General features: G+C 40.2%; 1 protein-coding gene across 1 annotated transcript in view; it reads right to left on the bottom strand.

Moving 5' to 3' along the window:
* The window catches only part of LOC139155356 (sodium channel protein type 5 subunit alpha-like), a 377,085-nt gene that overhangs the window by 267,158 nt on the left and 91,816 nt on the right, over positions 1–18,111 (bottom strand). Inside the window, exons 5-6 of the mRNA XM_070730487.1 lie at positions 13,818–13,881; positions 990–1,131 (exon numbers count right to left, since the gene is read on the bottom strand). Coding sequence (XP_070586588.1) covers positions 990–1,131; positions 13,818–13,881 — 206 coding nt within the window. The remainder of the gene's footprint in view (positions 1–989; positions 1,132–13,817; positions 13,882–18,111) is intronic.

Below are 18,111 nucleotides of genomic sequence, written 5' to 3'. Positions count from 1 at the left end.
GCATTCATGCCAGGATACAAGATAAGAACTCACAGTCTTTTGGCAATTGTCCCAAATTCATCCAATCGCCTTTCATGCCTGGATTAGAAGTCATTATCTTATGATAATTGGCCCAAAAGCAACCAGCTTTCAGGCCTAAAGTGGAACTAGAACTCACAGTTTCCTGGGTTTTGGCATTGCCGATCAGTTTCTGGTCACAATTCAAAGTGTTGGTTATGACCTATAAAGCCCTTCATGGCACCGGACCAGATTATCTCAGAGACCGCCTTCTGCTGCACGAATCCCAGCGATCAGTTAGTTCCCACAGAGTGGGTCTTCTCCGGGTCCCGTCGACTAAACAATGTCGCTTGGTGGGACCCAGGGGAAGAGCCTTCTCTGTGGTGGCCCTGGCCCTCTGGAACCAACTCCCCCCAGAGACTAGAATTTCCCCCACCCTCCTTGCTTTTCGTAAGCTGCTTAAAACCCACCTCTGCCGCCAGGCATGGGGGAATTGAGATACTCTTTCCCCCTAGGCCTTTACAATTTTATGCATGGTGTGTCTGTACGTATGTTTGGTTTTTTATAATAATGGGTTTTTAACTGTTTTTAGTATTGGATTATTATTATATGCTGTTTTATTACTGTTTTTAGCCGCCCCGAGTCTGCGGAGAGGGGCGGCATACAAATCCAATAAGTAAATAAATAAATATCACCGTGACCCCTTGACCAAACTGGTTCTTCACAGTCAACAATTCCCATAGACTGGACAGAAACATGTCTACCCATTTTGCAATCATCAAGAAACACTTTGCCATTGCCTTTGTCTAGAATATGTCATCAACCCTTTTGTTTTTTTCGTTTTGAGATTCCTGGTCATCTGTCATCCAAGCATTCGCCAAGCTTATTATCTTCCAAGCTGAGACAAAACCAACCAAGTGTTTCCCTCTGCTGAGACCCTGCAGGAAAGCCAGGCTATTACCAGTAAACATGACAATAAATAAGGAGGCTACCTGTTGGTAGAGGCGTTCCCAGCAGTCTTGAGTCATGAGTCGGAACAAGGAGAGAAAAGCCCAGCCGAAAGTATCGAAGCTCGTGAAGCCATGGTCAGGATTGCCTCCAGCCTTTAAACATCTGTAGCCACTTGGACATGAGCTGCAGAAGACAAAGGAGAATGGGGTCAGCCACACTGACGTCCTGCTTGCCCCATGGAAAGCACCAGGAGGCAGGACAAGGAGCAATGGATGGAAACTAATCAAGGAGAGAAGGAACTTAGAACTAAGGAGACATTCCCGGACAGTGACGACCGTTAACAGGCGGAACAAGCTGCCTCCAAAGGTTGTGGGTGGCTGCATTGGGTATGTCACGTTTAATGAAAAGAAGGCGTACGGGTGACATGACAGCATAGAAACATAGAAACATAGAAGACTGACGGGACAAAAAGACCTCATGGTCCATCTAGTCTGCCCTTATACTATTTCCTGTATTTTATCTTAGGATGGGTATATGTTGATCCCAGGCATGTTTAAATTCAGTTCCTGTGGATTTACCAACCACGTCTGCTGGAAGTTTGTTCCAAGGATCTAGTACTCTTTCAGTAAAATAATATTTTCTCATGTTGCCTTTGATCTTTCCCCCAACTAACTTCAGATTGTGTCCCCTTGTTCTTGTGTTCACCTTCCTATTAAAAACACTTTCCTCCTGAACCTTATTTAACCATTTAACATATTTAAATGTTTCGATCATGTCCCCCTTTTTCCTTCTGTCCTCCAGACTATACAGATTGAGTTCATTAAGTCTTTCCTGATACGTTTTATGCTTAAGATCTTCCACCATTCTTCCAATATCTCAGGAGCTGCCACAAAGAAGAGGGAGACAACCTATTCCTCAAAGTACCCGAAGGCAGGGCAAGAAACAATGGGTGGAAACTAATCAGGGAGAGAAACACTTTGGAACTAAGAGGAAATTTCCTGGCAGTGAGAAAAATTAACAACTTTCCTCCAGAAGTTGTTGAATGCTCCAACACTGGAGATTTATAAGAAGATATTGGACAGGGATTTGTCTGAAATGGTGTAGGGCAATGATGGTAAACCTTTTTTCCCCTCTGGTGCCGAAAGAGTGTGGGCGCATACGATCATACATGCGCGAGTGCCCACACCCAGAATTAAATGCCCGGGGAGGGTGAAAACAGCTTCCCCCACCCCATGCCACTCTGGAGGCCAGAAACAGCCTGTTTACCAACTTCTGGTGGGCCCAGTAGGCTTGTATTTCACCCTGCCCAGGCTCCAAAGGCTTCCCTAGAGCTGGGAGAGGGTAAAAACGCCCTCCCCCATCCCCCTGGAGGCTCTCTGGAAGCCAAAAATGTCCTTCCAGAGCTTCTGTGTGAGCCAAACATCAGCTGGCCGGCACACACATGCACATTGGAGCTGAGCTATGGCAACGGCTTGCGTGCCAGCAGATATGGCTCCGGGTGACACCTATGCCATAGGTTCGCCACCACTGGTGTAGGGTCTCCTGCCTGAACAGGGATTGGACTAGAAGACCTTCAAGGTCTCTTCCAATTCTGTTATTGAATATTCATCTCCCCTCCCCACAATAAAAAAAAATGATGAAAAAACAGAGAAGCTATTTTTCTATTTAAAAAAATCAATTAATATATTCAATATCGAGTCCATAATATGCTGCGCTTGATCTTATCCCAAATCTATCAATAGATCGGGAAGGTACAACAATGCACAGCTTCCTGTATTCAAGAACCTGGCAATGCAGAGAAAGACAAATATGTCCTGTACAGATCCTTAACTAACAACCATTCATTTAGTGGCTACTGTAAAAATGTTTTTACAGTACTGAGAAAATGATGCATTGCCATTTTTCACACCAAACAGGATTGTTGCCCTGCGATGATGTGAACAAAATTGAGGCATTTGGTCACTGGCTTGTATTTACGATGGCTGCAAAGTCCCAGGAGTTTGCGGAGAGGGGCGGCATATAAATCCAATAAATCTAATCTAATCTAATCCCAGGAGTCATGCGACCTTTTGACAAGCAAAGTCAATGCAGAAGGGAGCGTCACTTAGCAGCCATGTTGCTAAACTATAAGAGCCGAGGTGGTGCAGCAGGTAGAGTGAAGTACTGCAGGCCACTAAAGCTGGCTGCTAAATATGCAGGTCAGCAGTTCAAATCTCACCACCGGCTCAAGGTTGATTCAGTCTTCCATCCTTCCGAGGTGGGTAAAATGAGGGCCCGGATTGTGGGGGCAATAGGCTGGCTCTGTTAAAAAGTGCTATTGGTAACATGTTGTAAGCCGCCCTGAGTCTAAGGAGAAGGGCGGCATTAAAAAATCAAATCAAATCATAGATAGCTAGATAGTTAGATAGTTAGATAGTTAGATAGATAGATAGATAGATAGATAGATAGATAGATAGATAGATAGATAGATAGATAGATAGATAGATAGATAGATGATAGACAGACTAGATAGATAGATAGACCGACAGACCGACAGACCGACAGACCGACAGACAGACAGACAGACCGACAGACAGACAGACAGACAGACAGATGATAAACAGACTAGATAGATAGACAGACAGATAGACAGACAGACAGACAGACAGATAGATAGATAGACAGATAGACAGACAGACTAGACAGACAGACAAACAAACAGACAGACAAACTTAAAAACTGCAGTGATTTACTTAACAACTGTGACAAGAAAATTTATAAAATGGAAGGAAAAAAATAACTTGACAACTTTCTCAATGAGCAACAGAAATTTTGGGGACCCGAAGAAACCGATGTAAATGCAACTGAAAACCTGACGATATGCCAACTTCAATTCCTTTGGGAACTTTGAGAATTGAAGTCGGCACATTGTCAAGTCGCCAAGTTCAAGAAACACACTTTAGTCTAGACGAACCAAACCGCCTGTTAATTAAATAGAATTAAATAGCCTGAATTTTGAAGTGCAAAGAAAAGGAAGAAAAATATTCTACGACTGAATCACAGTCACATACAAGGCCCTCAACTATATTGGCTCAGAAATGAAATACTGGCTAATGTATCATGATTGTTAAATAAACGGTTACTCATGAGCGGATATTAAAGCTATTCAGTGCAGCTATTCATTCATTCATTCATTCTATTTATATGGGTGCCCCTGTCACAATCAAATGACTGTGGGTGGGCTATAACAAAGATAAAAACAATATGTGCACATTCATATTTATATTATTTAAAACTTTAAAATTATAAAAGGCAAGTAACAAAAATTAAAAGGAGCAGAGTTAATTGCAGGTAGTCATTGACTTATAATTGCTCATTTAGTGACTATTGAAAGTTATAATGGCACTTGAAAAAAGGGGATTTATGACCTTTTTGACAAGCAAAATCAATGGGAAAGCAAAATTCACTTGGCAACCGTGTTACTAACTTAACAACAGTTAGTAAGAACCGTATTACCAACTTAACAACTTATTGTAAGCCACCCAGAGTCCAATTGGAGTTGGGTGGCATATTGGTGGTTTGCTCCTGGTTCAATCCGGGTCTGCGAATCGGTAGCGCCAATGGCAGGAGGTCTGTCCACCCGCCCAGGATGATTCTGCACATGTGCAGAAGCATTGTGTGTGCATGTGAATGCATGTGCAAACCGGTAGCAACAGGTTTTGGAACTTACTACTGCTTAACAAGTTGAGACAGGGGACGGAAGGCACTCTGATGAAGTTATGCACGCCCCTTACTGACCTCTTAGGAATCGGGAGAGGTCAGCGGTGGACAGTCTAAGGATAAAGTTTTGGGTGTTAGGAGATGACACCACACAGTCTGGTAGAGAGTTCCATGCATCAACTACTCGGTTACTAAAGTCGTATTTCCTGCGGTCGAGTTTGGAGCGGTTTGAGCAAAATCCATGTAATAAATGTCTCCGTTAGTAACAGAAATGTTGAGCTTAATCCTGGCCCTAAATCAAGGACTACCTGTATAATGGAGCCATTTCATATTTTGCAGGTCTGTAACTAGGGTCTCAAGGCCTAATGACACAACCAGGTCTTGTGAGACTTTATCTATCTATCTATCTATCTATCTATCTATCTATCTATCTATCTATCTATCTATCTATCTATCTATTGGATTTGTATGCCACCCCTCTCCGTAGACTCGGGGCGGCTAACACAACAGTAATAAAAACAGCATATAACTTCCAGGAAGTGAGAAGAGATCAAAGCAAACTTTATTTCATTTTAAGTGGAAAGGATGATCCTGGCTCTATGGAACCAACTACTGCCTGATGTCCATACTGCTCCCACCCTGCTGGCCTTTCGTAAGGCGACGAAGACCTGGCTTTGCCAACAGGCCTGGATGGCATAAATTTACATCCTTGATGTCCAACTCTATGAATGGTGTGCATGTGTACGATTGTGACTGTCCTTTTTAAATAACTTTTTATGGGGTTTTAATTTTAGATAATGTTTTAATTTTAGACAATGTTTGACTTCTTTTTATCGCTTTGTGTCCATTTATATTGTGTTTTTAATATTGTTGTAAGCCGCCCTGAGTCCTTCGGGATTGGGTGGGATAGAAGTTGAATAAATAAATAAAGCAGTGGCCACAGCAAAAAAGGGCCACCACTTAACACACACACACACACACACCAGAATCTGGAGCCCAGATGAAGCTCCTTAGCTGACAGGACCTGCAACCTTCCCTCTGTGTTGAATCTATTCAGGTCTGACCTCATTAAATGGAAACGGAGGAAATTCTACTGAAGCAAAATGGTTAAACCGGAGACCTAGTTGTTAAATGAAATTGCAAAATACATATATTGTGACAGCCGTCTTCCTACATACATTCTGCTCTACAAGCAAGTGAGATAAACGTAGGTGATAGGCTAAGAAAGGAAAGGACGGTGAACAACTAGCAAAAAGATGTGGCAGATATCGTAAGCATCTGGGTCGGTTTTAACCTCAAAGAAGAGGGACCAGCACACTGATTTCATGGCTGTTGAGCTACAGTCACAACACATTGCAACAGGATGAATATTTTATCAAGGCTATAAGGGTAAGTAAATGTATAAAGCAGTCATAAGTAAAGTTTTTAGTGCTGCTAAATTCTGAATAGTGTAATTTAAAATCTGTAATTGTAATTAATTGTGATTTTGAATAGTGACTAAATAAACTGGTCACCTCACTACAAAAAAGACATCGAAACTCTGGAGAAGGTGCAAAAAAGAGCAACCAAAATGATTAGGGGACTCGAAACCCAGACTTACGAAGAGAGATTGAGAGAACTGGGCATGGACAGCCTAGAAAAAAGAAGGTCTAGAGGGGACATGATAGCAGTTTACAGATACTTGAGGGGTTGGTTGCCACGGTGAGGAGGGGGTCTCTTTATTCCCCAGGGCACCAGAGGGCCGGACGAGGAACAATGGTTGGAAGCTGACCAAGGAGAGATTCAACCTGGAAATAAGGAAGAACTTCCTGACGGTCAGAGCGATCAACCAATGGAACTGCCTGCCAGGGGAGGTGGTGAACTCCCCAACTCTGGACACCTTCAAGAGGAGATTGGACTTCCATTTGGCTGGGGTGCTGTAGGGTTTCCTGCTCAGGCAGGGGGTTGGACTCGATGACCTAACGGTCCCTTTCAACTCAATCAATCAATCAATCAATCAATCAATCAATCAATCAATCAATAAATAAATAAATAAATAAATAAATAAATAAATAAATAAATAAATAAATAAACAAACAAACAAACAAACAAACAAACAAACAAACAAACAACTTTTGTTCAGTTGAGCACTAGATGTACTTTTCTAGAACAGTGTTTCCCAACCTTGGCAACTTGAAGAAATTTGGACTTCAACTCCCAGAATTCCCAAGCCAGCTGGATGGATGGATGGATGGATGGATGGATGGATGGATGGATGGATAGATAGATAGATAGATAGATAGATAGATAGATAGATAGATAGATAGATAGATGTGTTCAGACAAAACCTAGGAGTTTCTTAGAGGAGGTAGTCCTCAGGACCAGCCTTGAGATCCAAATTTCTATGGGTAAGAAAGTCAGTTGTGAAGTGAGTTTACTCCCCTTTCTGACATTTCTTGCCACAGTTATTAAGTGAATCCCTAGTTGTTAAGCTACTAACACAGTTATTAAATGAATCTGGCTTGTCTTTCCTTTTCAGAAGGTCACATGATCTTATGCAACCGTCGTAAATATGAATCCATTGCCACCACATCTGAATTTTGATCATGTGACCCTTGGGACGCTGCAAACTGTCATAAGTGTGAAAAATGAGTCACTTTTGTCCATGCCATTGCAACTTCAAATGGTCACTAAACAAATGGTTGTAAGTCAAGGACTACGTGTATTCAATCTGTTCAGTGGATGCTGCTTATAGTTTTAGAAGCCAGTAAGCAGCTGTCAACATTGGTAGTGTTCATTGATTGATTCTGCAGAATATTTCTTTTAAAACTGCTATTTAAAAACTTTTGAGGTCAACAAATTCTTCAGTTTTTTCAAATTAAAGCAAGCAAAAGATAAAATCAATCTCAACCTACATTTTCTCTACCTTTCATGCCCAGGTAATGGTAATGGTCCACAAGAAAAATCTGTGTGACTACATCAATCCAATTCTTCCATTCTAAACACATTTTGAATTTGCACCAGTCAAAAAAGACAATTGCCAAATGTTTGTTTCTAGCTTTGTTCAAACTCCTAACTAACATTGCCAAGATCTGTCTTTCAGCCAACTTCTTAATTTAGTCACTACAATCTTAGAAAAAAGAATGATTGCAATTGGGGGGTCGGGGTGGAAAGAACCATAAGAAATAATTTATATGTAAAACTTTTGTGTCGTGTCTAACAGGTGTCCTAAAGTATGTTTGTTTTTTAACAAAAATACATTGAGGGATTTTCTAAAGAAAAGCCCTGGCAACAACAACAGAAATAGTTCTCCTTTAAAATTGCACCGAGTTTCTAAGTTTCTAAGGCTTCATTTTCTTTCTAAATTACTTGTATTTATAGAAGAGGAAAAACAATAAGCTTGGAAACCAAAGGAAGAAAAATGCATCTCCTTATAGAGCATAAAAATTACTTTTGGCTAAATCTATAAATGAAAATTGAAGTTCAAGAGAGAATAAAGGTAATTAAAGTTTCTATACAAACTAACTACCATTAGGATGCAATTGTCAAAGGTGTTTTGCTACATCTGCCATTTGTTAGGGTGCCTCAATTTCTCTTCTTTGTACTTGCCAAAACTTTGTTGGACAAAACCAGGAGAAAATTTAAAGTGAACAACATATGAAGTTTTCGGAACCCAGGTTGTATGTCCCTCCATTTTAACACCTTCTCCTAGAACATTTTTTAAAAAAGGAATGTCAGCCTTTAGGGTAGCATTGCTAGTCCTTGACCAATCACCAGAATTATGTCCAAAATTTCTGTGCCTAAGCAAGGCAGTTGCTAAATCAATTGCACCTCATTTTATGACCTTTTCTGGCAATGTTGTTAAGGAAATAATTGCAGTTGTTAAGTGAATCGGGACATAATTAAGCAAATCAGACTTCCTCCATTGACTTTGTTTGTTTGAAGCTGGCTGGGAAGATTACCAACAGTGATCACATGATTCTAAGACAGTGAGGCTATTATAAATACAGGCAGCCCTCAACTTACAACAGTTCAATTTCAATTGCACTGAAAAAGGTCACTTATGACTTGTTTTCACACTTACGACCTTTGCTGTAAAATCTTCAGGGTCATGTAATCAAAATTTGGATGCTTAGCAGCTGATTCATATTTATGACAGTTGCAGGGTCCCAGGTCATGGGATCACCTTTTGCAATTTTCTATCAAGCGAAGTCACATTCACAAAAATGGTGTTAATATTTATTTATTTTATTTATTTATTTGTCAAACAAGTATAGTATTATAGTACATATTAACGTAAGTAGAACGTAGTAATAGAAAGGGTAATAAGAAAGTAGGACAGGGACATTAGGCACATAAATGCACTTATGCATGCCCCTCTTAGAAAAGGGGAGAGGTCAATTGTAGATAATGTAAGGTTGAAGATTTTGGGGTTGGGGGAAGCAACAACAGAGTCAGGTAATGAGTTCCAGGCGGTGACCACTCTATTGCTGAAATCGTATTTTCTGCAGTCAAGTTTGGAGCCATTTACATTCAGTTTGTATCTATTACGTGCTCTTGTGTTGTTGTTGTTAAAGGTGAAGTAGTCACTGACAGGGAGTATGATGTATGATTTTATGAACAACAGTTAAATCAGTTTAGAGACGATGTAGTTGTAAATTTTCTAGATTTAATATTTGCAGTCTGGAGGAGTAGGGTAATTTGTTACATGAAGAGGAGTGAAGGACTCTTCTTGTGAAGTATTTCTGGACTCCTTCGATTGTATTAACTAACTTAACAACTGCAGTGATTCGCTTAACAACAGTGGCAAGAAAGACTTAATAACCAACTTGCTTCGTAACAGAAACATTGAGCTCATCTGCAGATGTGAATTAAGGACAATCTCTTCACGTCAGTTGTCAAGTATGCCAATTTTGTTCATGTGCCATTGCAAAATTCATAAGTATGAAAAATGGTCGTAAGTCCCTTTTTTTCATGCTGTAGTAAGTTTGAACTATCAGTACATCCAATTCCTTTAAAATCAGCGTCAAGAGAGAAGAACAAGCCAAAGTTCTGCTACCTGGTACGGTGGAAAAGAATGACGGAAGGTACTGGGGGATTAAAAGAGCCACAGATGGCTACATTTAAAGCGGGAGAAATTTTTTCAGAAGAAAGGTTAACATGAGAACATAGGGCACATTTTCCCATTGTCTCCTTGACCCTAGCAATGTCACAGCCAATTAGCAATCAACCAAAAATGTCTTTTGATAATGCCCAATAGGGACGTGAAACCATTCAGAACTTATGCCCAAAAAAATATGCTTCAAAATGGTATCATACAAGTTAGCTCTTCTTTAACCAAAAAGCAAAACAAAACCAGCATTTCTTTCTAAGGCTCGCACAGTTAACTACAGCTAGTTCTGAATTTACAATCACAGCTGAAAACTTCCAGTTTCCATTGTTAAACAAGGTGGTAAAGCCCAATTTTATACTTTTGCTTGCCATGGATGATAAGTGTTATCACTTCAGTTGTTAAATGGAACGAACAATTGTTAAGTGGATCCAGCGTTCCTCATTGACTTTGCTTGGAAAAAGCCAATTGGGAAGATCGCAAATAGCAATAGTGTTTAGACTTATATACCGCTCCACAGTGCTTTACAGCCATCTCTAAGCGGTTTACAGAGAGTCAGCATATTGGCCCCAACAATCTGGGCCCTCATTTTATTGACCTTGGAAGGATGGAAGGCTGAGTCAACCTTGAGCCAACTGAGATTTGATCTGCCAAACTGCTGGCAGCCGGTGATCAGCAGAAGCAGAAGTAGCTTGCAGAGTTGCACTCTAACCACTGCACCACCGATGCTCTTAATGATAATCACATGGCCCCCAAATGCTTCAACCATCATTAATACATGCAGGTTGCCAAACGTCTGAATTTGGATCAAGAGCCGCTGTGGTTAGAATGCAGTACTGCGCTGTGGTTAGAATGCAGTACTGCAGGCTATGGTTTTAATTGTTGGGGTTTTATATATACTTTTTAAATATTAGATTTGTATTACTATTATATTGTTTTTGTTATTGTTGTGAGCCGCCTCAAGTCTTCGGAGAGGGGCAGCATACAAATCTAATAAATTTTTATTATTAATAATTATTATTATTTCTGCTGCCTGCCAGCTGTCTGCAATTTGGCAGTTCAAATCTCACCAGGCTCAAGGTTGACTCAGCCTTCCATCCTTCCGAGATGGACAAAATGATCGTTGGGGGCAAGAGGCTGACTCTGTAAATTACTTAGAGAGGGCTATAAAGCACTGTGAAGCAGTATACATCTCCCCTTGCCTATGTAGTTTTATGTATGGAATGTTTGTGTGTATGTTTTTATATAAGGTTTTTTTTAGGTTTTTAATGTAAAATTGTTATTTTAGACTTAATATTAGATTTGTCATTGTATACTGTTTTATCACTGCTGTGAGCCGCCCCGAGTCTGCGGAGAGGGGCAGCATACAAATCTAATAAATGAATGAATGAATGAATGAATGAATGAATGAATGAATGAATGAATAAATAAATACAAGTCTACATGCTATTGCTATGTGAGAATGGGGATGCTGTTGTAAGTACAGTGCTGTTGTAACTTTTAAGGGTCTCTAATTGAATGGTTATAAGTCGAGGATTATCTGTACACCACAACGCAAACTTTACTAATATGCCTGCCCTTGCTCCAACGCACTTTGTGATTTTTCATTGGAACCTCCTTAATTCAAACTCTACACAACGGAGAAGCGGGTGGTTTTATGTCAGTTTTATTTATTTTTTTATTTCAAGGCAACTGTGGCATTTAGATTTCCTTAGAAATTCCTTTAAAATTCTGCCACGGAAATTCTTTTAAAATTTCATCGTAGACATATTTTTCAAAGACCTTTAAAAATATGCTCTGTTTCTTGAAAGCAACAACATTGGAATTAATCATGCATCGTTTTCATTCTTGCTTTTCTCTCATGTCGCTATTTCAATTATTTTTTTTCTTCTGTTCCCTTCTCTTTTCTAGCATTCTCATTTTTTAATTATTAACCGAGTGCCAGGACAAGCATATTGACTAGTTCCGGAAGGAGGAAGAGGAAAAATACTAGGAATATAGACTTGGGAAACATATTAGCAACGTAACCTGAGCTTTTTCTGCAGATAATGTTATTATCATGACTGGATGACCATCTTTGCCATTTGCACTGACCCTCTGAAGTGTGACTGCCATCTAGAGCCAAACTAACAATCATGAATTGCTCCACTGAATTGCAGCAGTCAAAAATACAAAATTAACCATTAGACTTACTGGACTTAAAGGTTTTTTTTTTTCAAATAAGCATACATAATGTTGTACTTTCCAAGGAAATCAATACAGAAACGAAGTCTCATTGAACTTAGTGAACTCTACTTCCAAGAAAACAGCCATCAGAGTCTATTGTATTTTATTTACTGAAATTCATGCAATAAATTATGCATACATTTAAATTACATTTCAGTGCGATTAAATTTAGTCTACATCAACTCAAGCTACAGTATTTTGCATACAACCTAAAATTTCTGAGAACTGGAGAGATGGAGAAACATAAACTACAGATCATCCTCAACTTACAACCATTGGTTTAGTGATTGTTTGAAGTTACAACAGCATTCAAAAAAGTGACTTATGGCTGGTTTTCAGGCTTAACAAGCTTTGCAGCAGCTCAGGGTCACATAATCAAAATTTGGATGCTTGGCAATTGAAGCCAGATTCTCTTAACAGCTATGTTACTAACTTAAGAACTGCAGTGATTCACTGGCAAGGAAAATCTATTTGGACCGGGCGTCACTGCTCACAGTCACTCATGCCCTCATCACCTCGAGGTTCGACTACTGCAATGCTCTCTACATGGGGCTACCTTTGAAGAGTGTTCGGAAACTTCAGATCGTGCAGAATGCAGCTGCGAGAGCAGTCATGGGCTTCCCCAAATATGCCCATGTTACACCAACACTCCGCAGTCTGCATTGGTTGCCGATCAGTTTCCGGTCACAATTCAAAGTGTTGGTCATCACCCATAAAGCCCTTCATGGCATCTGACCAGATTATCTCAGGGACCGCCTTTTGCTGCACGAATCCCAGCAACCAGTTAGGTCCCACAGAGTGGGTCTTCTCTGGGTCCCATCAACTAAACAATGTCGTTTGGCGGGACCCAGGGGAAGAGCCTTCTCTGTGACGGCCCCGGCCCTTTGGAACCAACTCCCCCCAGAGATTAGAATTGCCCCCACCCTCCTCGCCTTTCATAAACTTCTTAAAACCCACCTCTGCCATCAGGCATGGGGGAACTGAGATATTCTTTCCCCCTAGGCCTTTACAATTTACGCATGTTTGGTTTTTATAATAAGGGTTTTTTTTAGTTATTTTAGTATTGGATTGGATTGTTACATGCTGTTTTTATCATTGTTGTTAGCCGCCCCGAATCTACAGAGAGAGGCGGCATACAAATCCAATAAATAAAATAAATAAATAAATAAATAAATAAATAAATAAATAAATAAATAAATAAATAAGATTGTAAAGAGGGGGAAAACTCACTTAATGACTTTTTTAATTAGCAATGGAAAGTTTGGGCTCAATTGTGGTCGTAAGTTGAGAACTACTTGTAATCAGACCCATCTCCTCTCCCTGTGGTCTTTTCTCCTTTTCTTTCTATCATGGTTAAACACTTTTTATCAGACTTTTTAAATTGTGTGGTTCTTATTTAATGTGTTAACACTTTAATATTTAACGTGGTGTTTTAATTATATGATTGTAAGCCGCCTAGAGTCGCCTTGGCAAAATGGAAGGCATAGAAGTCTAATAATAAATGAAAATAAATAAAATATCTAACCAAGCTTCCTGTTGTGAAATACCCAGGAACTTGTTTTACTTTATAAGTAAATAAATAAGTTTATTTCAGAAACTTATTCCATGCAAACAATCCCAACAAAGAAGTACATCTATAAAGGGATAGGGGAGAAGTGAGTTCACACATATTGATATATCACTGTCCAAATAAGTCAAATTAAATAATTTACATGATTTGTGACAATGACATGGCAACACATATGATGTAATCGTGGTTTCTGAACAACATTAGGAAAACTAAGAAGATCTAGTTATAACAACAGAGGTTTGTCAGTGTCACTGTTTTCTCAAAATATGATCAAATCAAACTCACCCAGCATCTGTACTGTTGCCGCACAGTAATGGTTCTGTTGTGCCCTCTTTAATGAAGTAGTTTTCTGTAATAGAAATGCAGTAATCAATCAGTGTTTTCAATTAACAAAAGGCGGAAGCTGAAAAAAATATATGATATCCTTGATCAGTCTAAATGGTTCAAAACTGATTGCATGTATGATTTTTGGGGCAGTTGTGTCTAAGCTAGAATCCACCATTCTCCACATGCTATTTTTCTACATAGAAACATAGAAACATAGAAGACTGACGGCAGAAAAAGACCTCATGGTCCATCTAGTCTGCCCTTTTACTATTTCCTGTATTTTATCTTACAATGGATATATGTTCGGAAACTTCAGATCGTGCAAAATGCAGCTGCGAGAGCAGTCATGGGCCTACCTAGGTATGCCCATGTTTCACCATCACTCCGCAGTCTGCATTGGTTGCCGATCAATTTCCGGTCACAATTCAAAGTGTTGGTTATGACCTTTAAAGCCCTTCATGGCATCGGACCAGAATATCTCCGAGACCGCCTCCTGCCGCACGAATCCCAGCGACCGATTAGGTCCCACAGAGTGGGCCTTCTCCGGGTCCCGTCAACTAAACAATGTCGGTTGGCGGGCCCCAGGGGAAGAGCCTTCTCTGTGGCGGCCCCGGCCCTCTGGAACCAACTCCCCCCGGAGATTAGAACTGCCCCTACTCTTCCTGCCTTCCGTAAACTCCTTAAAACCCACCTTTGCCGTCAGGCATGGGGGAACTGAAACATCTCCCCCTGGGCACGTTTAATTTATGCATGGTATGTCTGTGTGTGTGACTGTTAGCATATGGGGTTTTTTAAATATTTAAATATTTTAAATTTGTCTGATTGCTTATGATTTGTTTTTACATGTTGTGAGCCGCCCCGAGTCTTCGGAGAGGGGCGGCATACAAATCTAAGTAATAAATAAATAAATAAATAAAATAAATAAATGTTGATCCCAGGCATGTTTAAATTCGGTTACTGTGGATTTACCAACCACGTCTGCTGGAAGTTTGTTCCAAGGATCTACTACTCTTTCAGTAAAATAATACTTTCTCATGTTGCCTTTGATCTTTCCCCCAACTAACTTCAGATTGTGTCCCCTTGTTCTTGTGTTCACTTTCCTGTTAAAAACACTTCCCTCCTGAACCCTATTTAACCCTTTAACATATTTAAATGTTTTGATCATGTCCCCCCTTTTCCTTCTGTCTTCCAGACTATACAGATTGAGTTCATTAAGTCTTTCCTGATACGTTTTATACTTCAGACCTTCCACCATTTTTGTAGCCCGTCTTTGGACCCGTTCAATTTTGTCAATATCTTTTTGTAGGTGAGGTCTCCAGAACTGAACACAGTACTCCAAATGTGGTCTCACCAGCGCTCTATATAAGGGGATCACAATCTCCCTCTTCCTGCTTGTTATACCTCTAGCTATGCAGCCAAGCATCCTACTTGCCTTTCCTACCGCCCGACCACACTGCTCACCCATTTTGAGACTGTCAGAAATCACTACCCCTAAATCCTTCTCTTCTGAAGTTTTTGCTAACACAGAACTGCCAATGCAATACTCAGATTTAGGATTCCTTTTCCCCAAGTGCATTATTTTACATTTGGAAACATTAAACTGCAGTTTCCATTGCTTTGGATCTGGATAAATAGACCCCAGCACTCTGACACCAGGACAAGAGGCCAATAGGAGATTATTTAGGATGCATCGGGGGTGCACTCATGTAGCATCAGGATCAAAAGTATATTTATAAAGAGTAACTTAATATTTACGCATATAGTAATAGGCAAAAGATAAATATAACATGTACTGATAAGGATTATGGGAATTGAACAGTCCTTGGTTTATAATAGTTCGCTTAGTGACTATTTGAAGTTAATAAGTTAAATTTTAAGTTACTTTTACTAGATAAATGGAAACTGCAGTTTAATGCTTCCAAATATAAAATAATGCACTTGGGGAAAAGGAATCCTCAATTTGAGAATTGTATTGGCTGTTCCGTGTTAGCAAAAACTTCAGAAGAGGAGGATTTAGGGGTAGTGATTTCTGACAGTCTCAAAATGAGTGAACAGTGTGGTCAGGCAGTAGGGAAAGCAAGTAGAATGCTTGGCTGCATAGCTAGAAGTATAACAAGTAAGGAAGAGGGAGATTGTGATCCTGCTATATAGAGCGCTGGTGAGACCACATTTGGAATACTGTGTTCAGTTCTGGAGACCTCACCTACAAAAAGATATGGATGAAATTGAACGGGTCCAAAGACGGGCTACAAGAATGGTGGAAGGTCTTAAGCATAAAACGTATCAGGAAAGACTTAATGAACTCAATCTGTATAGTCTGGAGGACAGAAGGAAAAGGGGGGACATGATTGAAACATTTAAATATGTTAAAGGGTTAAATAAGGTCCAAGAGGGAAGTGTTTTTAATAGGAAAGTGAACACAAGAACAAGGGGGCACAAGAGATTAGTTGGGGAAAAGATCAGAAGCAACGTGAGAAAATATTATTTTACTGAAAAAGTAGTAGATGCTTGGAACAAACTTCTAGCAGACGTGGCTGGTAAATCCACAGGAACTGAATTTAAACATGCTTGGGATAAACATATATCTCCCCTAAAATAAAATACAGGAAATAGTACAAGGGCAAACTAGATGGACCATGAGGTCTTTTTCTGCCGTCAATCTTCTATGTTTCTAAGTTACAATGGCACTGAAAAAAGTGATATATGACATTTTTCACACTTATCATCGTGCATCATGATCAAAAGTCAGATCAGCTTGGCAGCTGACTCATATTTATGATGGGGCATTTGATCCTATCTATCTATCTATCTATCTATCTATCTATCTATCTATCTATCTATCTATCTATCTATCTATTAGGTTTGTATGCCGCCCCTCTCCGTAGACTCTCTGTCAAGCAGAGTGAATGGAGAAGTAATATTCCCTTAACAACCATGTTACTAACCTAGCAACTCTGGTTATTCACTTAGCCAACTGTGGCAAGAAAGGTTGGCAAAACTGACAATCAGTGTCTCACTTAGAAACATTTCTGTTGCCCAGAAATTTGGGGCTCAATTGTGGTCGTAAGTCAAGGACTGTCTGTAAACGAATGGCTGGGATAAAAGAGATCTTGGCTTGACCCAATCAGGCTATTCTTGTGGTCTTACCAACCAAGTCTGTGGCCTCATGCGGGAATTGGGCAGGGAGAGATTGATATTACCTGCCTCTCAGCGAAGGGCTACCAAAGTTTTTACTACTACACTGTGGGCATGGCTTATTTTGTGGGTGTGGCTTGATGGTCATGTGACTGGGTAGGAATGGCTGGCCAGCCATGTGACTAGGTGGGAGTGGCTTGGCGCTCATGTGACTTGGCCAAGGATGTTCCAAGAACCTCAAAGCAATACCCATATCAATGGACTCAAAACAAGCAGGTCATCGAATTCACCCACATCCTAGAAGTGAGCATCTGTAGAACAGTGAAATGACAGAAACATCTCACTTAGAATTTTGAAAGCACATTTTGAGCATTGTCATAAAGGTGCCTTCATGGTTAAAATGGCCAGGCACAAAATAATCACTTACTCAAGGGCAACAATCTAAAGTGTTCCTTGCTACATTCGCAACCTAAGTGAACATCCCAAAATGCTCCATTCCACATCACAGTCTTAACCTTCCTTCCTGCAGACTACCAAACAAAATCGAGGTTTCTGGCAAAACATTAGGTTTCAAGCATTATTCATTGGCCCATGTCACACCAACACTCCGCAGTCTGCATTGGTTGCCGATCAATTTCCGGTCACAATTCAAACTGTTGCTTTTGACCTATAAAGCCCTTCATGGCATTGGACCAGAATATCTCCGGGACCGCCTTCTGCCGCACGAATCCCAGCGACCAATTAGGTCCCACAGAGTGGGTCTTCTCCGGGTCCCGTCGATTAAACAATGTCGTTTGGTGGGTCCCAGGGGAAGAGCCTTCTCTGTGGCGGCCCCGACCCTCTGGAACCAGCTCCCCCCTGAGATTAGAACTGCCCCCACCCTCCTTGCCTTTCGTAAACTCCTTAAAACCCACCTCTGTCGTCAGGCATGGGGGAACTGAGATAACTTCCCCAGGCCTATACTGTTTATGTATGGTATGTTGTGTGCATGTTTTTTAAATTATGGGTTTTTTAATTTTAATTATTAGATTTGTATTATATATTGTTTTCTGTTACTGTTGTGAGCCGCCCCGAGGGGCGGCATACAAATTTAATAAATAAAAATAAAAAAATATTT

Source organism: Erythrolamprus reginae, unplaced genomic scaffold (genome assembly GCF_031021105.1).
Source record: "Erythrolamprus reginae isolate rEryReg1 unplaced genomic scaffold, rEryReg1.hap1 H_15, whole genome shotgun sequence".
NCBI lineage: Eukaryota > Metazoa > Chordata > Lepidosauria > Squamata > Dipsadidae > Erythrolamprus > Erythrolamprus reginae.
This window is presented reverse-complemented; position numbering and strand designations above follow the sequence as displayed.